This window comes from Bos mutus, chromosome 25, assembly GCF_027580195.1.
Source record: "Bos mutus isolate GX-2022 chromosome 25, NWIPB_WYAK_1.1, whole genome shotgun sequence".
Taxonomy (NCBI): Eukaryota; Metazoa; Chordata; class Mammalia; order Artiodactyla; family Bovidae; genus Bos; species Bos mutus.
The window spans coordinates 15,534,951-15,558,062 of record NC_091641.1 but is presented as its reverse complement, the minus strand read 5'-3'; the positions used below and the strand labels follow the sequence as shown (position 1 = coordinate 15,558,062).

The 23,112-nt window shown below is 46.4% G+C and overlaps 1 protein-coding gene and 1 non-coding gene across 6 annotated transcripts; one reads left to right on the top strand and one right to left on the bottom strand.

The window, feature by feature from the left end:
* Positions 1-5,469: 5,469 nt before the first annotated feature.
* LOC138985663 (U6 spliceosomal RNA) lies at positions 5,470-5,576 on the bottom strand. Its single transcript, XR_011462708.1, has one exon. It is a non-coding gene; the product is annotated as a U6 spliceosomal RNA (small nuclear RNA).
* A 3,528-nt stretch (positions 5,577-9,104) lies between these two features.
* On the top strand, positions 9,105-16,744 carry C25H16orf54 (chromosome 25 C16orf54 homolog). 5 transcript variants are annotated; one of them, XM_070362509.1, is made up of 4 exons: positions 9,105-9,553; positions 13,592-13,703; positions 13,991-14,213; positions 14,829-16,744. In XM_070362509.1, exons 3-4 carry the CDS (start codon positions 14,187-14,189, stop codon positions 15,483-15,485), a joined length of 684 nt encoding a protein of 227 aa, XP_070218610.1. In that variant the 5' UTR covers positions 9,105-9,553; positions 13,592-13,703; positions 13,991-14,186; the 3' UTR covers positions 15,486-16,744. The 5 variants fall into 5 exon arrangements, with proteins under 5 accessions (XP_070218610.1, XP_070218608.1, XP_070218609.1 ...); XM_070362507.1 differs by having other exon boundaries at positions 13,951-14,213; XM_070362511.1 differs by having other exon boundaries at positions 9,108-9,553; positions 13,951-14,160.
* The last annotated feature ends 6,368 nt before the right edge of the window (positions 16,745-23,112 follow it).

Below are 23,112 nucleotides of genomic sequence, written 5' to 3'. Positions count from 1 at the left end.
TCAGAAGGACAGAGGCCAGGGAGGGACTGGAACCATTAGCCTCGGTTATTAATAACCAGGAGCCCAGCATTCAGAGGACAGGCTCACCATCTGGTGCTGAGGACCCATCCCAGGAAACAAAGGAGCCCCACCCTGGGGAGCCGGAAGTAGGGCTGGGCTCCTGGTGAGGAGATTCCGAGATCTAGGAGGGCAGTCAAGGATGAGCTGTGTGATCTCCCTTCTCCAACCTTCTGCGTGTCCTGGTGCCCACTTTTATCTCATTCCAGCCATTGTGTCCTCTTATGGCTTTTGTCTTTCTTTCAGTATTTATTGTTTATTTGGTTATGCTAGGTCTTAGTTGTGGCATGTGGGATCTTTCCCTGACCAGGGATTGAACCCAGGTCCCCTGCATTGGGAGTGCCAGAGGCTTAGCCACTGGACTACCAGGGAAATCCCAGCTTCTGTCCCAGCAAGTGCAGCTTCCTTGCACTTGCCTTTCTCTCCCGATTCTCTCTCCTTCCTTTAATGTCTTGATCTTCGCCTGACATCTCCTATCCCAAGGTTTTCTCTTTATGTTCCCTCTCTCAGTGCCTTTTTCCTTCTGTTCTTCTCTTCCTTCCTTGTCTCTTTGTCTCTCCCCAACTCTCTCTCTAACTCTGCCCTCACCCCTCATTATCACCCATTTCTTTCTTCTTTAATAGGGGCACATCACACAGTCTGTGAAAAAAATACTGGAAATCAAAGATGGCAGCTCAGAGAGATCTGAGCGGAACACCTTGGGAAAACTCCTCCGGGACCCTCAGAATAATCTCTTACATTGGTCATAGGTTCATTTTCATGCACCCACCCCAACAATGCTGTGATCCAGGGTCTCCTCTCTGCCTGCAGACTGGGTTCTGGGTTCTGGGCAACAGTTCCTTAGCACCCTCTCCAGCATGACGGAGATGTCCTTCCTCCAGTGGGAGGGGTCTCAGGGTTCATCCTCTGTCCTCCTGGAGGCAAGGAAGGCCCCTGTGTAGCTGATGCAGGTAACTCTAGAGCTTGCTCTGATGCTGCACCTCAGGAGCCAGAAGGAAGAGGCAGAGGCCATGGAACACCAGGCCCCCCTCTGCTTCTACCTCATTAGCTCCCCTTTGAACTCTTTCACATTTAACCCATGTGCCAGCTGGGGACCTACCTGTCCCAGTCTATGAGCAGTGAAAAGCACACCTGCCCTGGTCCTATAGACCAGGAAAGTCCAAAGCCTTCCCAAGCTTTCTGCTCTCCCAGGCAACTTACACTCTGTCACCGTCTCCTTCGCCCCCTTAGCAAAGCAACTCACTCAACATATGTTTATGGAGCATCTATAGGTTGGAGGCACCACCCCAGATGTTGAAGAGATAGCAAGGAGGAAGAGATTCAAATCCCACCCCTAAGAGCTTCCACTCCAGTGAGCGCGTGCATGAGTGCTAAGTTGATTCAGTCGTGTCTGACTCTTTGGGACCCTATGGATCGTAGACCACCAGGCTCCTCTGTCTGTGGGATTCTCCAAGCAAGAATACTGGAGTGGGTTGCCATGCCCTCCTCCAGGGGATCTTCCCAACCCAGGGATCCTTCCAGTGGGGGTGGGTGGGTGTTGTCAAATGAACAACGACATCACTGTAGGAGGTGTGCTATGAAGAAACCGTCAAATCAGAGTGAGAACATGAAGAGGGATAGGGAGGCTGCTTCTCCAACTTGGAGGGTTCTCTGGTCCGTAACATTTGTGAAGAGACCTGATTGAAGTCATGAAGAGAAATACAGCTATTTGTGTGAAGAGTGGACCAGGCAGAGGGAACAATGAATACCAGAGCCCTGAGCAGGAAGCACGTGGGATGGGGAGGGCAGGGTGGCTGGTGGTAAGTGAGGGAAGCAGGTGGGAGGCAAGTTCTGGGCAGTAGCCAGTGGGCAGAGGATTCAGGGAGAGGGAGATGTGGTCAGAGGTTTGGAATCTTTCCGAGAGTGAGGGGAGCCACTGAAGGGTTTTGCCTTTCAAAAGCGTTCCTTGCAGGACTTCCCTGGTGTTCCAGTGGCTAAGACTCTGAACTCTCAATGCAGGGAGCCTGGGTTTGAACCCTGATCAGGGAACTAGTTCCTACAGGCTGCAAATGAGCGTTTGCATGTTGCAGCTAAAGATCTCTCACGTCTCATTGAAGATTGAAGATCTTACATGCTACAACTAAATAAACTAAATAAATTAACTTTTTTAATATTAAAAAATGTCTAGTGGGCAAAGGTGACTCTGCTAAGTTGCAAAAGGGGCTTCTACCCCCTACCCCACTGTTCTTCATGCCCCACACGTTGCCCCTCAGTGGCCTACAGTTGGCTCATGTTGCTCCAGCTACTTAACATGCTCTCCTCTTTCTACCCACCCAGTACCTTCTACCCTTAGGACAGTCTGCCGTATCACCACCACCACCACCACTGCAGCCACTCCGTGCGCCCTCCGCCACAGCTTCTCTCCTCAGCTCCCTTCTCCCAGGCTCTGAACTGAAATCAAGCTCCTTTCTCTGACCTCCAGCTGTGCTTCCTCCATCACTTGTTATCGTTCAGTAGCTCAGTCATGTCTGACTCTGCAACCTCATGGACTTCAGCACGCCAGGCTTCTCTGTCCTTCACCATCTCCCTGAGTTTCCTTAAACTCATGTCCACTGAGTCGGTGATACCATCGAAACAGCTCATCCTCTGTCGTCCCCTTCTCCTCCTGCCTTCAGTCTTTCCCAGCATCAGGGTATTTTCCAATGAGTTGGCTCTTCACATCAGGTAGTCAAAGTATTGGAGCTTCAACTTCAGCATCAGTCCTTCCAATGAATATTCAGGACTGATCCCCTTTAGGATGGACTGGTTGGATCTCCTTGCAGTCCAAGGGACTCTCAAGAGCCTTCTCCAGCACCACAATTCAAAAGCATCAATTCTTCGGCTCTCAGCTTTCTTCACAGTCCAACTCTGACATCCGTACATGGAAAAACCATAGCTTTGACTATACGGACTTTTGTCAACAAAGTGACCTCTCTACTTTTTAATACGCTAAGTTTGTCATAGTTTTGCTTCCAAGGAGCAACTGTCTTTTAATTTCTTTTAATTTCCTCCATCACTAATATGGTTCTGATTTGCCTGCACTGTAATTTACCTGTTTTCGTGAACTCCTCTACTGAAACAGGAGCCCCTCCCACAGCAGGGACTATGAATCCACCTCTGAATCCTGGCTCCTGCATCTTACCTGCCCCAGACCAGGTGTCCTCCAGAAAGGACTGTCAAATGCCTTGGCTGCAGCGAGACTCCTAGGAAGTGTACCCCCCGCCCCCGTTTCTTCACGTAGCTAAGCCTTTTTTCTTGCAGGGAGGGCATGTGGGTGTCCTTCAGTTTCTCATTCACAATTCCTCTGGAAAAATTCTGTATTCAGAAGAATACTGGGTGTAAAGGCAGAATTCTGTGTTGAGGTCCTCCATTCAATACTTCTTAGTTGTGTACATTTAAAGAACTCACTTCATTCTGGAGAGCCTATATTTCTGCATTTACCAAATGAGAAAAAAATCTCCAGATCAACGCAAATCCTAAAGTACAGTGTTTCTCAAACTGTAGATCTTAAGACACTGGTGGGCCATGAAATCAATTTAACAGCTCAGGACCAGCATATTTTAAAAATGGAATAGAAAAGAAATGAAGAGAGCAGAGCATGTAACAAAGTTAAATACTGTGGGCTTTGGAGGAGCTTTTTTGGCCACTCGGCTCGGGGAATCTTATTTCCCCAACCAGGGAGCAAACCTGCACCCCCTGCAGTAAAAGCGTGGAATCTTAACCGCTGGACCACCAGGGAAGTCCTTACATTGTTTTTTGAAATAGTGCAGTTAAACACTCTGCATATGTAGTGGGTCACGATATAAAATGTTGCTTCCTGTTATGAAATGTAGTAAAAAAAAAAAACTTGAAAAAAAATGATATCTACTTCTGTCAAAGGGTAAGGTTCCTGTAGAGTTCATTGATATAATAATGCATTTGGTTGAAAATTATTAGGCTAGAAGTCTAGACCCTCTAGGGCAGTAACTAAAGTGGCTCTAGATTCAGGTAGGTAAATGTACAATGTTAATAATTTTTAAAAATTGAGATACAATTGACATATAACATTATATTAGTTTCAGGTATACAACATCATGATTCAATATGTGTATATATTACAAAATGAGTTAATCACTTTCGAAATCAGAAACCTATAATAATGTACCAAGAATTTGTGGACAGACTGCTGTATTATGAAGAGACATGCGTTTAAAGCCTGATTCCAGTTTTCACTCTTTTCATTACCTACTGAGCCTCGGTTTCTTCCTCTGTAAATTGGAGATAATGAGATCAACTTTTGGCAATAAACCTGGCACGTGATCTGTACTGAGTAAATGTGTATTCTCTCCCTTGAGAATTTCACAAAACATGGCCTTCCTTTTTGATCTCTTCAAGATAAAGATGGTTTAGGAGGCCATATCTTTTTCATCTGCAGTTAGCTTTATCTTAAAGCTTGGCTCAACTTGAGTTTAGATCCTGGAGATCTTGTCGAATGCATCATAAGACTGCAAAATAATTTTGTGTAAGTTGGCTTGAACAACTCAAATTAAAGTCACTTGGGAACCTGGTTTTAATTTTCTTTTATTGAGATATAATTACACAGTAACTTTTTTTTTAACCTGTTTTTGCTTTCTCTTACTGAATTGCTTTATCCACTGCAACTTTTTATTTTTCCCTTTGTTTAGTTTTTTGTTTCCTTTAATCTGTTTTGCTCCTCTTCACAAAAATAATCACTCTCCAGAACGTATAACAATATAGTATTCAAAGGGATGAAATCCCTGTCCATCTGAGTTGTAAATCAGCCAGTGCTCATATATGCTGGATAAGTTGCTACCTATGTGGGAGTCATTCCACCACAATGCCCTCTTTCTTGCTTTGTGTCAGAAAGAATTCAGCTAAAAATAGGAGCATGTTTGGTTTCCTTGACACATCACATGAGGTTCAAAGAGTCATCTGCGCTCATGCGTGATGTGTTCTGCAAATGCATTAAGACAGAGATACTGTGAGGTGCTGGTGAAGAGTACAGTGTTGGCATTCAGCCACCACTGCTCAGATGGTGTGTGCCCGGGGCAAGTTACTCATTTATTTATTTTTAAACAGGAGAAAATCAAAGTTTAATAACACGTATATATGGGAGAGAGTCAGAAAAAACTGAGTAACTCACCAAAGTGGCTGTAGCCCTGCCAGCCTCATCTAAAGACAAAAGATGTTAAGGGTGAGAGAGTCAGCTCTGGGAGGTGACCAGAAAAAAAAACACGGTAAACAAGGAGCCCAAGCCAGTCAATCTTAAAGGAAATCAACCCTGAATATTTGTTGGAAGGACTGATGCTGAAGCTCCAAGTAAACAAGGGTGATTGTGATGCAGGTTTAAACATTGTCTTCTCTGAAGATAAGAATTTGTAGAGAGTTGATAATAAAATTATGGAATGCTTTACGATTTTGCTTGGCATCCTTGCACAGGGGCCTTGCTAATCTTCTCTTTTTTCCTACAATTTTAGTACATGTGCTGCTGAAGTGAGCACCTGAGGCAAGTTATTTTACTTCTCTCTGCTTCTGTTTCCTCACCTAAAAAAAAGGGTGATAACCGTACTCACCTCTTAGGATTCACTCCAGAACGTGGCCTGGTGCATGGTGAGTGCCAAGGAAATGTTTCTATATGAATCAAGAGTGCACTAGTAAATCAAATGTCTTGTGTTCTAAGGAGGGGCTCCATCCAGTGGAAATGAGAAAATCCTAAGATTCCTAATTACCCCTCACGTTTTAGTTACACACCTAAATCATACATTTCCAGCATTCTGTATATACGCCTTGATTTTGTTCTTTTCCTTCCCAGTTGAATACAGTGCAGACCAACTGCTCATTGCACATCCAGCTGAGAGTCATTGATTTTAGCATCCATGTGCTCACATGCTCAGTCGCTTCAATCATGTCTGACTCTGCGACCCTATGGACTGTAGCCCGCCAAGCTCCTCTGTCCATGAGACTTCCTAGGCGAGAATACTGGAGTGGGTTACCATGCCCTCCCCCAGGGGATCTTTCCAACCCAGGGATAGAACCTGAGTCTCCTGCGTCTCCTGAATTGCAGGCTGATTCTTTACCGCTGAGCCACTGGGGAAGCCCCATTAGCATCCACAGTACTTAGTATGTCTCAACTTTGTCCCTATTGTACCAAGGTCATGAGATCTTGCACGTTTTCTCTAGTATCATCACTTTTTCACGTCCACTCATTTTATGTAAGTGAAGGCAAAATGGTCAACTAGCCACAACTAACCAGACACACAGGCTAAAGTAGCTTGAACTTCATGTGATCAAAAACATTTATTAGGTCACTTGGAAAATGGAACTGGAGTGTCCCACCTGGAGGGACTCACAGCCTTATGAGGGGATGTGGGGATAAAGGAATGTATAATTTTCAGAGTGCAGTGAATGAGAACAGTGGACGGGCATATGGGGATTCAGCCGAGGACAGAGAAGGAAAGGATCTCACCTGTGGCCAGGAAAGTGTGGTCACCGATGATGGGGTAGCAGAAAAGAGAGGAGCTGGCTGAGGTCCATCCAGCACAGCCACTTATCTTGGGCAAATTACTTAAAGTCTCTCTGGACCATCATTAATAAAAGAAGGATAAGATCTGCTTCATTAAAAAAAATGATACAAATGATGGCACTTCCCTGGTGGTCCAGTGGTTAGGACTGCATTTCCACTGCAGAGGGCATGGCTTCAATTCCTGGTCAGGGAACTAAGATTCCAAAATTGGATGGCCAAAAGAAAAAAAAGATATAAATGAACTTATTTACAAAACAGAAACAGACTCAGATATAGAAAGCAAATTTAGGGTTGCCAAAGGGGAAAGGGTTATGAGAGATAGCTTAGGAATTTGAGATTAACAGATATACCCTATTATTATAAAATAGATCAACAACAAGCCTCTACTTATAGTACTTATCTTGCAATGACTATAGTAGAAAAGAATCATTTCATCGTACATCTGAAACATAAATCAACTGTACTTCAATGTAAATAAATAATTTTTTAAAGAAAAAGACCCACTTCAAAGGGTTATTGTTATTATTTTGGCTGCACCAGGTCTTAGCTGCAGCGCTCGGGATCTAGTTCCCTGACCAGGGATGGAACCCACGGCCCCTGCTTTGGGAATGCGGAGTCTTAGCCACTGGACCACCAGGGAAGTCTCAAAGTGTTATTTTAGAGGATTAAATGAGATAGGAAAATGTGCTCAGTAAACTGTGAGGCACATAGAAGACGGAATTAGTTATAGCCAGGAGCAGTGTCATAAGAGGAATAGATAGTTGAACAGGGTAGGATGGTCAGTGGGGGGGAACTGATCATCAAACAAAGTGAGAACCTTCATTACAAGAGGACAGTATCAGGGTAGATCAGGAGGCAGCTGATGATTATCCCCCCAGGCAAGCCGTGAATGGAGCCAAGAGCAGACCATGATATTCATGATGACTAATCTATCCTTGCTGGGGTGGGGATAAGCGGCAAAGGGGGGCCAACTCCACTCTGGGAAGCTGAGAATCAACAACGAAGAGAGCTGGGGCTCCTGCCAAAATCCTCAGCTTCTTCATGGGAGAGAGGAAGAGATTATTGGCTGATGGGGGGTTGGTGGCATTGGGCAGGACCCTAGGGAAGCAGTGAAAGGTTTGGAAGAGGCACTGTCCAGAGGGGAGAGAGAGTTGCCCAGATCCGTGTTAAAGGGTGACTAGACGCACTGACTGATGGGTTGTTTGATTTTCTCCAGTAGGACAAAGGACAAGTGGTTGTATTAGTTCAAGGGGAAAGGCTGGTAAGGGCTGGAAGGAGAGGGGTTGAAGCAATTCACAATGATGTCAAGTTTATAGAGGAAGCAGAGTGAGGTCAGGGAGGGTGGGTACTCAGTGATGGATTTCTGGATGTGGGCACCAGGAAATAGAAATGTCAATAAGCTGGACCAGAGGGTGGAGCGAGAGAAAGGGGAAGCTCAGAGCTTGGGGAATCTGATGGTCAGTGTAGAGCAATCCTTAATGGTAACAAGATTTAAGGTGGTCCCTAATGTGAAGAGGCAGATTCTTCATGGTCTTGAAAGATAAGATGAGAAGAAAGTGCTGAATGCAACTCTTTATGTGAAGTATCTAGTATTATCACCGCAACAGCCCTTCAAGTTGAGGATTTGTGAAAAATGAAAATTCAGACACAAATGAAGAAGATTGCCAAGTCCCTCAGAATTATTTGCCAACACAGGTTCGTCTAGTAAAGGCTATGGTTTTTCCTGTGGTCATGTATGGATGTGAGAGTTGGACTGTGAAGAAGGCTGAGCGCCAAAGAATTGATGCTTTTGAACTGTGGTGTTGGAGAAGACTCTTGAGAGTCCCTTGGACTGCAAGGAGATCCAACCAGTCCATTCTGAAGGAGATCAGCCCTGGGATTTCTTTGGAAGGAATGATGCTGAAGCTGAAACTCCAGTCCTTTGGCCACCTCATGTGAAGAGTTGACTCATTGGAAAAGAATCTGATGCTGGGAGGGATTGGGGGCAGGAGGAGAAGGGGATGACAGAGGAGAGATGGCTGGATGGCATCACTGACTCGATGGACGTGAGTCTGAGTGAACTCCGGGAGTTGGTGATGGACAGGAAGGCCTGGAGTGCTGCGATTCATGGGGTCGCAAAGAGTCGGACACGATCTGATCTGATCTGATCTGATCAGAATTATTAAGATGGGTGGTGGTGGTTTAGTCTCTAAGTCGTGTCTGACTCTTATGATCCCATGGACTATCCTCTGTTCATGGGATTTTCAGGGCAAGAATACTGGAGTGGTTTGCCATTTCCTTCTCCAGTTAAGATGGGAAGCTCGGGTAATTCCCTGGTGGTTCGGTGGTAAAGAACCCACTTGCCAATGAAGGCCGCTTGAAGCTGAAACCCAGAACTCTGATTGCAGTAACATTATTTAAGAAGGAGTCTTTGGGTTTCAGCCAGGATGGGTGACATAAGCTCAGCAGAACGAGAGTGCGGTTGTCCTCCCCAGTGCCTGCTCATGATGCTCTTCTAGCCTGAGGCTGGTGGCCTCCACATATCGCCCAGGAGCCAGGTTCACTGAGGTCCTCCGCAACGTGGACGGGGAAGGTGTGGAGTTGACATTGCCGGAGGAACATGAGTTATGAAGAGGAGAAGTGGATGAACTCAGCAGTTGTAAATTTGGCCACCCACAGTTCCTCAAAAAGTTACCACAGGACTGAGAAATTCTACTCCTAGGTATATACAGAAGAGAAACTGAAACATATGTCCACACAAAAACCTGGACCTGAATGTTTCTAGCAGCTCTACTTGTAATAGCCAGAGTGGAAACAACCCTCCCAGGAAAGGATGAACAAAGAGTGGTACAGCTATCCCCCACGTTTCTTGAAAGTTCGCTTTATGCCACTTCGCTTTTATGAAAGACCTACGTTAGTACCTGTTTTCACTAGCCTGAAGAAATCTGAAGAGGATTTTCGCTTTTACAGTAAAAGGTGAGAGTAATACTGTGTCTCTTTTGTAGCGAGTGGTTATAGAGGCAGCGCTTACCCCACGCCTGGAAGTGGCACAGTCAAGCTCCTTCCCGGAAACTACACTCAGCGTTCAGTCACCATAGTCTTCAATGCTTGTGTGTGAGCATCTGTGCTTTCTCTCTGTTTATTTTTTGCATCCATCAGTAAGATACATCCTAAGATAATGACTTCCTTATTTTATGCCATTTCAGTTTACGAAATGCTTCATAGGAATGCTCTACTTTCAGATAGAGGGGAAAAAAAACCTAAATATTCTATGCTGGAATATTATTTATTCAGCTATAAAAAAGGAAGGAAGCATTGCTTCATGCAATAGGATGGACAAACCTTGAAAACAGTATGTGATATGAAAGAGGTAAGACACAAAAGGCCACAAATTGTATGACTGCATTTATATGAAATATTCACAACAGACAAATTCATACAGAGAGAAAGCAGATAGTGATTGCCAGAGACTGAGGGGAGGAGGCGATGGGGAGTGGGTAGAGGGTTTCCTCCTGGGGTGATGAAATGTTCTGAAATTAGATGGCGGTGATTGCACAATTTTGTGAATACCCTACACACCACTGAATTGTATGCTTGAAAAGGGTGAAATTTACCATATGTGAATTGTATAGCTCAATAGAAACAATGATAAATAAATAAGCTTTGACCACCCAGTGCTGCTTTATGGAGACAGTGCAGCTGTGAGCAGTGAAGTGATGTATCCAAGAGCCATTTGCTACTCCTTGGCATCAGGATGGGAGAGCTGGAGGAAGGATGAACTTGGATGGAGGAGTTTTCTAGAACCAGGATACAAGTGAGTCCTCCAGTTGGATCTCAGGTGACTAATGACCCATAGAGTTAGTATTCCTTTCTGATGAATGGGGCAGTGATGGCCAGGTATGTTGTAAAGGACATGAAGTTTGATGTTTTCTTAAGAGAGTCCACTTTCACCAGAATAAGGCTAAGTATGATCAGGCTCAGTACACATAGGAGTTGGGGAAAGTTGTGGGAGCCTCTTCAGCCCTCCCTTCTCCTGGAAACATCTGGTGGGCTGCAATGCATCAGAAGATGTAGGTTCAGGTATTGACCACTGAAAGCCGCAGACTGGAATATACCTCATTGACTTTCTTAGGGGCACCATGGCAGAAAAATAGGGCCCACAAAAGCCACCACATGGGCAGGAGCCCCACACATACTCAGCTCAACTGATTGCTCCTTCAAGATCCATCAGGTCCAGTTACCTCCAGATGGGGCTTCTGCTTAGGGCTGCAGAGAACTGTTTTTGTGTTTTGTTAAATACTTATTTAACAGGTCATAGCATGCAGAATCTTCTATCTTCATTGCGGCATGCAGGAGCTAGTTCCCTGACCAGGGATTGAGTTGGGGCTTCCTGCATTGGGAGCACAGAGTCTGAGCTACCGGACCACTAGGGAAGTCCCTTTTTTTGTTGTTTTAATATCAGTGGCTGGAAACTTTATGTATTTATTTGCCCAATGGCACAGTTTACGAGGGATCTTAGTTTCCTGGCCAGGGATCAAACCTGTGCCACCTGTAGTGCAAGCACCAACTCCTAACCACTGGACCGCAGGGGAATCCCCATTTTAACAGCTTTTAAGTCTACACTGCAGTAGCATCAAGGACAACCGTATTGCTGTGCAAACATCACCATCCTCAACCTGCAGAACTTTTTCATCTCCTCAAACTGAAATTCTAGACCCATTAAACACAAACTCTTCATTCCCCCTCCTCCCAGCCCCTGGCAACCACCAGGGCTCTTTCTGTCTATCAAAGTTTGACTACCCTAAGGGCCTCACATGAGTGGAATCATATAGTGTTTGTCCTTTCGTGTCTGGCTTATTTCACTCGGCATGATGTTTTCAAGGTTCATCCATGACGTAGTATGTTTCAAAAGATCCTCCTTCTATTTTAGGCCTAAATAATGTTACATATAATATAAACAATATTTTTAATATAAACATTTTGTTTATCCATTCATCCATCAATAGACATGTGAATTCATTTGAGTTATTTCTTTTAGCTATTGTGAATAATGCTGCTATAAGCATTAGTGTGAAAATGTGTTTGAGTTTCTGCTTTTAATTCTTTTTTTAAAATTTACTATTATTTGTTAAAATACTTATTTATTTGGCTGTCCCAGGTCTTAGTTGTGGCATGTGAGATCTAGTTCCCTGACCAGGGATTGAACCTGGGCCCCCTGCATTGGGAACAAAGAATCTTAGCCACCAGGCCACCAGGGAAGCCCCCGCTTTCAATTCTTGTGCACATACGTAGATATAACATTGCTGGACATACGGTAATTCTATATTTAATTTCTTGAGGAACCAGTTAAAAGAAAGTTAAGCCTTTCTGTAAGTGATGAAAAACAGTTAAGAATCAAAACAGCCAGTTTGATACCCTGAGAACAAACAAACAAACAAAAACATACCTGTTTTTTCTGGTTTTTAATAATGTTTACTCTTCGAGTGGGCTTCCCAGGTGGCTCAGTGGTAAACAATCCGCCCGCCAAGCAGGAGCTGAAGGTTCAGTCCCTGGGTCTGGGAAGAGCCCCTGGAGGAGGAAATGGCACCTCACTCTAGTACTCTTGCCTGGAGAATTCCATGGACAGAGGAGCCTGGTGGGCTACAGTCCATGGAGTCACAAAGAGTCCAACACAACGATTAAACAACAAAGTGCTTTTTTTTTAAACACAGATTATTTACAAGAAAACAGATAAAACAATTTTCAGCTTTTATTTACTTGGAATATATTTTAAAAAGAAAACCTTTTTAATGCCATGAATACGTGTAACATAAAATTTACCATCTTAATCATTTGTACATATCCAATTCAGTGGCATTAAGTTCAGGTTTTATTTTAAGGTTTATAGTCTCATCCAATTCTAATCTCATTGGGTTTCACACAGGTCATAAGACACAGAGCCTTGGGACTCTCTTTCCTCCTACTCTCATCCCTGCCACATTTTGTACTCCTTCTGGCCCTTCCCTCAAAACCACGAGGACAAAGAAGTCTGAGTCAGGCTGCCTTTGTGACCATCCTTTGTAATACACTAACATTTCAACAGATTTTGGGCAGCCCTTCACCTTAAATGGCTGTTATTTTGCAAAATGAAATATGTATTCCTAGGAAGTGTTGTGCTGTATACAGTTTGTATGCCAGAGAAGGGATTTATATCTATAATCCCCCCGTCCTCCGATGGACATGAGGCGTAAGACTTAGGGCACAACATGTAACTTGTTTAGGGCTTATCTGTCCTCTGTCATTGAGGGAGTCGACCTAGACGATCTGTGAAAGGCTCAAAGTCCAGGAACTGATGATGCTCTCCTTGACCCTCAGTGCTAAGGGAAAGGAGCCGAGATGGCAAATGTTCACTGTCTTGGTGGTTGTTGCTCAGTTGCTCAGTCGTGTTCGACTCTTTGTGACCCCATAGACTGCAGCACGCCAGGCTTCCATGTCCTTCACAATCTCCTGGAATTTGCTCAAACTCATGTCCATTAAATTGGAGATGCCACCCAACCATCTCATCCTCTGTCACCCACTTCTCCTCCTGCGCTCAATCTTTCCCAGCATCAGGGTCTTTCCAATGAGTCAGCTCTTCCCATCAGGTGGCCAAAATACTGGAGCTTCAGCCTCAGCATCGGTCCTTCAGTGAATATTCAGGGCTGATTTCCTTTAGGATTTAACTGGTTTAATCTCCTTGCAGTCCAAGGGACTCTCAAGAGTCCTCTCCAGCACCACAGTTCGAAAGTATCAATTCTTTGGTGTTCAGCCTTCTTTATGGTCTATGGTCTCACATCCCTACATGACTACTGGAAAAACAGTATACAGACATTTGAGTATACAGACATTTGTCAGCAAAATGACTTCTCTGCTTTTTAGTATGCTGTTGAGGTTTGTCATAGGAGCAAGCATCTTTTATTTTCATGGCTGCAGTCACCATCCACAGTGATCTTGGAGACAGGCCTAAGCACATTTTTTAACCTGGATCTTTCCCAGAAGCCTGCCATTTTTGCTACCTGAGTCTCACCTCATAGCTATTTTCCAACTGAAACTGGGGCTACATGGTCTGAAGAAAAGGAGATATATGTCCATGAAAAACACGGAGAAGGTAGGGCAAGCAGGAGGGGGTGGGGGCAGATAGCAAGAGCGGGATTGGGGGAGGGCCCAGTGGGCAGGGCAGGGCAGGGCCACAGCAGCCACCTGGGAGCAAGTAGAGGGGGCCACCTTGGTGGTTGGGATGGGCTCTGTCTCTCTTTCTTGGCTTCCGAGTATGTGTTCTGAGGTCTGGGGGCTGGCTATGGGGTGACACCGAGTTCGGCAGAGCTATTGCCCATTCCGGCCCCACCCCTTGCCAGGAAACGCCTCCCCGCCGCAGTGACCACATCCCCCCAGCAGGTTGCCTGGGAAACGCTCCGCAGGGGCTGGGGGATCCAGGGCACAGTTGCCCAGCAACAGGTGGTGCCCTCCCTTCCGCCCTCATGTGAGGCAACTGTCCAGCACCCTCTGCTCACACAGGGAAGAGCGGCTCCGACGGAGAATCAGGAGCCCAGGACCCACCGCCTGAGGTGAGGAGCATAGGAGGCCCCTGAAGATGGGGGACCAGGGGGACCGCCAGGAGGTGAGCAGAGACAAACAAGGGAAACGGGGTCGGGCAAGACTGGGCAAAGCCAGAGAGGTGGGGACGGGGGTAGAGGTGGCACCTGAGACCTGGCACAACAGCAAACCCAGGGGAGCCTGCAAAGAGCAAGACCAGCTCCAAGGAGGGTTGTGAAGGCCAAGGAGCACCCAGGGTGCCGGAGCTGGGCCCACACACAGGGGCAGGGCTGGGATAGGTCTCACTTCCTCACCCGGCACTTCCTCTTCCAGGCAAGACCCAAGCGGGGCTGAGACGGGAGGAGAGGAGCCCTCAGGGCCCTTTGAGTTTGATCTGAGGCACCCTGAAGTCTGGGAGGAAAATACAGCTTCCAGGAAGGGCCTGGGGATTCTGAGCGGGAGGGCCTAGCTGTAGACCCAGGTGGGCCCTGACCCTCTGGCCGTCTGGCTCCTTCCCACCCTTTCTGGGTCTCCGGGCTCCTCTGTCTGCGTGGGTCTGTTTCTCGCCCAGATGTCTGGGAGCCCGGCTCCCCTCTGTCTCTCTCCTCCCCGTGTTCACACACCTGCGGCCCCCCTCTGTCTCTCCTGGTGGTATCAACCTTGTCTCAGGCACTTCCTCTCCTGACTGCTTTCTCCTCAGATGCCTCCAACCCCACAGCCGCCCTCAGTGCAGACGGAGGCCTCCTCATGGGCCCCGCTGCCCTGCGGACCCTGCATCCCCATCATGTTGGCCCTAGCCACTCTGGCCGCTGTCTTCCTCCTGGCCACAGCTGTGTTGGCCGAACGCCTGTTTCGCCGCTCCCTCCAGCCGGACCCCAGCATCCGCGCACCCACCCTCGTGTGGCGCCCCGGAGGAGAGCTATGGATCGAGCCCATAGGCACGCCCCGAGAGCGCTCTGAGGACTGGTATGGCTCAGAGGTCCCCCTGCTGACGGACTGTGCCCCAGACCCGCCCGCCCAGGGGGGCACCTTGGAGGCACGAGCGACAGCCCCACCCGCCCCCTCACCCCCACACTCCCCTCCCAGCAGCCTGGTCCCCCAGACCCCACCCAATGCCCGAACCCGGAGCACCTTCTGGGGGCCCCAGGTCTGGGAGGAGAGGCCCCAGGCCCCAGGCCTGGTGAGCTGGGCTGAGCCTGAACAGAGGCCAGAAGCCAATGCATATCCTGGGAGCCCCCAGGCTCGGAGGGTGCGGCCAGGAAGCCCTGATCTTGAGTGGGGCCTGCAGCCTCGGGTCACCCTGGAGCAGATCTCAGCATTCTGGAGGCGTGAAGGCCGAAGCAGCGTGGGTTTATGAATCCCCAGGGCCTGCCTGGAGGATTGGCCTTCCAGAGACCCTGGGGAGAGGCCCAACCTCAGGGATCTTAAGATCCTGAGGCTCCCAAGACCTTGAGCTGACACCTGAGGTCCCCTTAGAGGAATGCCCATCCCAGGCCTTTTACTTGTGGATTTCGGTTCCCCTGGATCTGGGCCTGGAAGGCCTGGATGTGGACAGAGCCTGTGCTTCCGCAGGAACTCAGTGGTGTCTTTGCTTAGCTGCTGGGGGCTGTGGCGCAGAGAACTGGATTTGGAGCTGTCTCTGGTGACTCAGGCAGTAAAGAATCTGCCTGTGATGTGGGAGACCCAGGTTCGATCCCTGGGTCGGAAAGAACCCCTGCAGAAAGAAATGACAACCCACTCCAGCATTCTTGCCTGGGAAATCCCATGGACAGAGGAGCCTGGCGGGCTACAGTCCATGTGGTTGCCAAGGGTCTGATACAACTGAGTGGCTAACACTGCATCAGAAGCTGCCAAGATCACACTTTGGATTAAGAACTCAAGGTACCAGACAGGAAGGAAATAGCGTCAACACAGCGGCATCCACCCTTCTTCTGCTGACCCTGGAGTGAAGGGTGCCATAGATGCTGAAGAACAGACTGTGGTGATGACAAGTGCCAGCCACTAGCAGGAGAGACAGGAATTCAGCTTCCCAGGCCCCCATCATCCCACCAGAGCAACACATACAGAGAGATCAACATCCAACAGAGCATCTTATTAGATACAAACTGTGGCTTTGGCCCCCAGCTGGTGACAGGAGGCCCTCTCTTGCCTGCAGTGGGATCTGCAGTCTGAAAAAGGCCAGCAGGCAGCAAGTCCTCTTGAGGCGTCTCATCTTAGCCCTCTGGATCTTATCCCTCCCAATCCAAGGAGAGCTGAGTTTGGTCCAATGCAGAAGGAACGCTTCCTGGAACAAGGCAGCTGCTAAAACAGCGTCCCTGGCCATCTTCCCTCCCAGCTTGCTAGCCAGAGCTGCCCCAAGACGGGCTTACTTATAATGCTCCACCCCACAAAAATGGAGCCCCCATATCTGTATCAGTTGACCTCCCCTTTGGGCATGGGGCCAGGAGTTGGGGGTGGGGTGGGGGCAGGCTAAGGAATTTCCATTCCCTGGGATCTGACATCTCAAACCTCAGTCCTGAATGTTAGGATTTCTGCCATATCAGTCGACCACCTGTACTTTATATTTTTCTTTACACATGGCTTACTGTTTGCTTAATAAATTTATTTTACACGGAATCTGTTGTGTATCATTTCTGTAAATGGAAAACCAAGTACCACTGGCCAGAAATAGAAGGTTAAACATGGAAATAAATACAATGTAAACAAAGATATCAAGTTCTAAGTAGACTTGATTTCCTGCTGGAGGCATTGACCTAGAGATTTGCCCTTTCTTTGTTAAAAGGATCAACAGTGTTGTTGAGTTGATAAATCCTGTCCGACTCTTTGCCACTCCATGGACTGTAGCCCGCCAGGCTCCTCTGCCCGTGGGATTTCCCAGGTAAGAGTATTGGAAAACTCTTGCCGTTTTCTTCTCCAGGGGTATCTTCCCAACCCACAGATCGACCCAGGGATCAATCCTGCTTTGGCAGGTGGGTTCTTTACTGCTGAGCCACCAGGGAAGCCGTCAGCAGTGTTAGAAAAGTAGCAGACAGTCTAGGGCCATCCTGAGACCTGCCTCCAGACGACAGCCCTGCCCCAGGAGCAGCCATCCTGTGCGACTAAAGGCCGGCCAGGAGTCCCTCCCCCAAGTTCATCCGCACCCAGGAAATGCTGGGGGGTAGAGGCCAACACTCTGCTCTTCCTGCCTGGAGGGCTGGGGAGCCTCCCTTCTCACTGCTTGGATGCCAGAAGTTGGAGGAGCAATCAGGGAATCAACACCCCCTCCTCCCCTCCCACCTAACACTCATCCTGTCTGTGTTCCTCCCAGCCTGGCCCAGGGGGTGGAGGAATCAGACTGGACCCCGCCCTCAGGGAGCTCTCAGTCTCTTTAGTAGCAGGCGTGGGGGTGGAGGGAGGTGAGATAAGACCGGAAGACACGAGTGATACAAGATCAGTCCCATCTCTGTCACTCACGATTGGCTAACAGTGTCACTTCTTGTCACCATCAGCTAACCAGACTGTGTTGTGGAGACTCCACCCACGAGGTGTGAATGGTCCCCCAGGGAACCGAAAGCTCAGAGCTTAGATGCCTGTGCACCAAGGGCTCAGCCGAGGGACAAGGCCCCAGTGCTCCGATCTGCTCTATCACCTGCTCACTTGGAGAAAAGTAATTTTTGTATTACTGGGCCTCACATTCTTTCTTGTGACACAGAGAGAATTGTAAGTTAAACCAATGCTCTTTTGGAGCTCTCCTAGCTGTGACATCTAAAGATACAATATAATGAAAAATGGACTCATACACTCACTTGTGGATGAATGGCATCTCCCTGAGGCAGAGTCCAACTTGCTGTCCCCAAAATCTCCTTTATGTCCCCAGACCCAGAGCAGGATCTAAAATATAGCAGAAGCCCAAAGAAAGGGAAATGGGAATGACTGTATAGATAGATGGATTAATAGATGCATTCATTTTACTCTTTCTCTTTTTCCTTTTTTTTTTTTGGCTGCGCTCCATGGCACATGGGATCCTTGTTCCCCGACTAGGGATAAAACTCACGTACCCTGCCTTGGAAACCTGAAGTCTTAACCACTGGACCACCAGGGAAGTCCTCCTTTCTCCTCTTTATTTTGAACCTCTCTTCATTTTTAACACTGTCTTGTTACTTTCTCATGTTGAGTCCTTCCTTTACACCTTTCAGCATTTAAAATGTACTTCTTCAGGACTTCCCTGGTGGTCCAGTGGTTAAGACTCTGTGCTTCTAGTGCAAGGGATGCGGGTTTGATTCCTAGTCAGGGAACTAAGATCCCACATGCTATGTGGCCAACAATTAAAAACAAATAAACAAAACCATAAAAATAAAGTGTACTTCCTGAGTGGTCCTTTACCTAACAACTCTGTAGTCTTGAGTCAAGTTCTAGAGTGTCTGCTCACTCTCATTCATAACAGCTGGCTTCCTCTTATGTTTTCTAAGTTGGGGCTATGAACTCAGCTTCAGCAGGGCCTTATCCGTGGAAATCCCATGTGACCAGCTCCAGGGTGCTTCTTTAGAGAGCTTCTCTGTTTGTTCCAGCCAAGGATGCTTCAGGGGAGTCACCAAGCCTGGGCCACATTATTTGTTCATTTTTATTTGGGCTTCCGAGACTATACAAATCGTATAAATTTGAACCCCAGATTTAATGTAGGCACACCTTTGCTTATGAACTCTCAGGGAGCCTTTCCATTGCCACCAGTTCTCAGGGTGTGACCCACCAGTTTCTTGTGTGTTCCCTGGGCTGATAGAAGGGTGTTTTGCTTTTTTTTTTCTAGTCTGCATTTTCACTGAGAGTGTCACCCTTTAAGGGACTGAGCTGAATATTAGGGTCTCAGTTTTCAGTGCCCCAGGTAAATCTTCTCCAAAATATAGGTGGAGGTAAACCCCAAACTCCTTCTTTTTGCCAATATCTGCAACTGTCCATGAGTTCCCCCAGCTCTGGTTTTCGATTTCCTCTTTGTGTGTGGCTCCGGGGGTTCCCCTTAGTTTCTTGAAACTCAGCTGTGCTTTGTAAAGGATGTTTGCTTGATTTTATGCAGCATTTCTAGATGTTTCACAGCAGGCATGTGCTTGTCAGATTAATACCATTCACAATATCACCAAAAACAGACGATTTCCTCTATAATCAAGGTCAAACCTTCGCAGCTAAACTTATGGAAGGACCCATCTGTCCTAGCTGGCTACATTTGCTCCTCTCCCCATCACTCTGCAACCTGCTGCAGGCTTCTATACACTTCCAGCATTCTCCAGAAACTGCTTTCCCCAAAACCAAGACCTGCATATGTAATCAGTCTCCTGTGAGCATCTTAGATATTTTGATTCCCTAACTGTTTTTTTGGCCACACCACATGTCATGGGGGATCTAGTTGCCAGACCAGGGATTGAAGGCGAGTCCACTGCACTGGGAGCGAGGAGTCTTAGCCATTGGACCACCAGGGAAGTCCCTGGGTCAGATAACGTTTCATGTTCCTGTACACTGTGGAATATTTTGCAGCATCTCTAGTTGTGAGGAGATGTCTGCAGGCATTGCCAAATGTCACCTGGGGTGGGGTGGGGAGGGGAACCAACCTCTCAGGTCTAAGTGACACATTTTAATCAGTTAACGCACCTGCACACAGAGCTTGCAGACTGTCAGGGAAAGGCCCACTGGGGAACTAGACCCGCTCAGCCGCCAGGTAGAACCATGCGTGCCTCCTCTGACTGATTTTCAGGGGCACCAAGAAAGGATTAAGATGAAGAGATAAAACAACCAACCCTGGAGGAAATGATAGGGATAGAATTGGATAGTTAAACAAGTAGTTGTAGAAGTCCCAGTAGGGACTATAGATAGAGGAGGAAACCTAGGAAAGTTTGGGAGGGCATTGTAAGTTAATGATAGCTCAAGAAAGCTACTGGGGGAAGGAAATGGCAACCCAGTCCAGTATTCTTGCCTGGAGAATCTCAGACAGAGGAGCCCAGTGGGCTGCCGTCTACGGGGTTGCACAGAGTCAAACACGACTGAAGAGACTTAGCAGCAGCAAGAAAGCTATTGGAACATTATTCAATGACGCAAGCTTGCTTAATTATAAAACCATAAACAAACCCGCATTTTATGCCCCAGGCCACTAATTGGAAGAAATGTCACCATTCTTTCTACTAACAAGATGATCCTAGTTTGACCTCATAGGGTCAGACACTTTCCTTCCTAATAAAAACCAGGACCTAATGACGTATGCCTTACATCGGTATCTCCGTCTACCTGAAGAAGGCGGTCTTCTCCCCTCCCCTTTTTTTCATTGTAAATTGTCTCCCACTCAATCCTAGGGGCAGAGCTTCCTCACTTGCCTACTTGCATCTCTTAAAACCGCTTTATATTAATAAATCTGCTTCTTGCTATCACTTTGCCTCTTGCTGAATTCCTTCTGCACTGAGACACAAAAGTAAGTCCCAGACATCGGGTGTGTGATTCTAATTAAAAAATTGTGGATTTAAGTTCCAAACTGGGTTTTTGCTGGGTTCAAGTCCCAATCTGATGTAAATTGTTTCAGAAACAAATAAGATAATACACCATGAAACCAGCAGACGCTTCTAGGAAGACAGTGCGTCACAATGTCTCTTGTAATTGAAAATTATAAATTATAATTTGGAAATTGCAAATTTGATTGCCCAAATGAAAAAATTAATCAAAAGAATGTATGGGTGGAAAAGGTTTTTAAACATCTCTCAGGATGTAGAGGAAAATAAATGGAAAACATGTAAGAAATGTTAAGAGATGAAGGATCAATTCATTTAATATTTACCTAGGGCCTTCCCTGGTGGTCCAGTGGCTAAGACTCTGTGCTCCCAATGCAGAGGGCCTGAGTTCGATCCCTGGTTGGGGAGCTAGATCCCACACAGTACAACAAAAATGGGAGGTTCTGTGTGCCACAACTAAGATCTGGCTGGGTCTTAGAAAAAGCAAAGGAATTCTAAAAATCATCTACTTTTGCTTCATTGACTATGTTAAAGCCTTTGACTGTGTCACAACAAACTGTGGAAAATTCTTAAAGAGATGGGAATACCAGACCACCTTACCTGCCTCCCGAGAAACTTGTATGCAGGACAAGAAGAAACAAAGCCAGACATGGAACAATGAACTGGTTCAAAATTGGGAAAGGAGTATGTCAAGCCTGTACATGGTCACCCTGTTTATTTAACTTATATGCAAAGTACATCATGCGAAATGCCGGGCTGGATGGTTCACAAACTGGGATCAAGATTGTCTGGAGAAATATCAATGACCTCAGATATGCAGATGACACCACTTTAATGGCAGAAAGCAAAGAGGAACTAAAGAGCCTCTTGATGAAGGTGAAAGAGGAGAGTGAAAATGCTGGCTTAAAACTCAACATTCAAAAAACGAAGATCATGGCATCCAGTCCCATCACTTCATGGCAAATAGATGAGGAAACAATGGAAACAATGACAATATTTTCTTGGGCTCCAAAATCACTACGGACAGTGACCGCAGCCACGAAATTAAAAGACGATTTCTCCTTGGAAGTAAAGCTGTGACAAACCTAGACAGCATTTTAAAAGCAGAGACATCACTTTTCTGACAATGGTCTGTATAGTTCAAAGCTATGGTTTTTCCAATAGTCATGTAGGAATGTGAGACCATAGACCATAAAGAAGGCTGAGTGCCAAAGAACTGATGCTTTCGAACTGTGGTGCTGGAGAAGACTCTTGAGAGTCCCTTGATCTGCAAGGAGATCAAACCAGTCAAATCGTAAAGGAAATCAACTCTAAATACTCATTGGAAAGACTGATGCTGAGGCTGAAGCTCCAATACTTTGGCCACCTGATGCGAAGAGCCAACTCATTAGAAAAGACCTTTATGCTAGGAAAGACTGAGGGCAAGAGGAGAAGCGGGTGACAGAGGATGAAATGGTTAGATGGCATCACTCAATGGACATGAGTTTGAGCAAATTCAAGGAGGTAGTAAAGGCCAGGGAAGCCTGGTTTATTGCAGTTCATGGAATCGCAAAGAGTCGGACATGACTTAGTGACTGAATAAACAACAGAAGAATTATACAGATTCATCTGTATAATTACAGATTACAAAACTATCTGGCACTCAGCAAGGTGAAATTCACCACATCTCGAAAGCAGTAATAAGTGAAAAAGACAGGAGAAGATAAATGAACTGTCAGAAAAGATTATGGATTTTTTTGGTTCTATTTTAATTATTGTATCCAGAGCATCACAGAACTGTTGCCTCAGATAGGCCACAAACACAGTTCTTTTGCATCTTCTACCTTTCCCCCAATGGGCCTGTCATCCTTTGGAATTAGATTGGAATTTAAAAATGCAAGACTTGGTCTCGCCCTTGAAATCTTCCATCCATTTGGATAATTACTATACCAATAATACAAAAATAACTTTAGTACAATCCTTTACCTAAAAAGCTGCCAAAGCTCAATGAATTCTCCTTCTGGCTCCTAATATTCCGAGAAAACAAAGCAAATCATGCAAAAAATAAAATAGATATTTGTGGTTCTTGGTGAGATTACAGTTCAGTTCAGTTCAGAGAATAAACAGAGCCCCCCATTAGAGTATAAACTCCATGAGACCAGGGCTTTTTCACTGTTTGCTCATTGTTGTATATCCAGCCTTTAAGGAATCAACATTGTTCTTTCCTTATTTATTTTTGGCTATGATGGGTCTTAGTTACTGCAAGGGCTTTCTCTAATTGCCGTGTGCAGGTTTCTCATTCCAGTGGTTTCTCTTGTTGCAGAGCATGGGTTCTAGAGCACAGGCTCAGTGGTTGTGGAGTACGGGCTTAATTGTCCCACAGCATGTGGAATCTTCCCGGACAAGGGATCAAACCCGTGTCCCCTGCATTGGCAGGCGGATTCTTAACCACTGGACCACCAGGGAAGTTTCAGCATTGTTCTTTATATACTGATGTAGTATTCGAAAAGAATCTTCTTTTTGGTTAAATAATCAGCCAAATAT

What these genes read in the sequence shown, in the direction of transcription:
- C25H16orf54 (XM_070362508.1), top strand. Translation starts at nt 14,187, where the DNA reads ATGGGGGACCAGGGGGACCGCCAGGAG. An exon ending in ACCAGGGGGACCGCCAGGAG is followed by an intron (nt 14,214 to 14,828) that starts GTGAGCAGAGAC and finishes CTTTCTCCTCAG; the next exon opens with ATGCCTCCAACCCCACAGCC.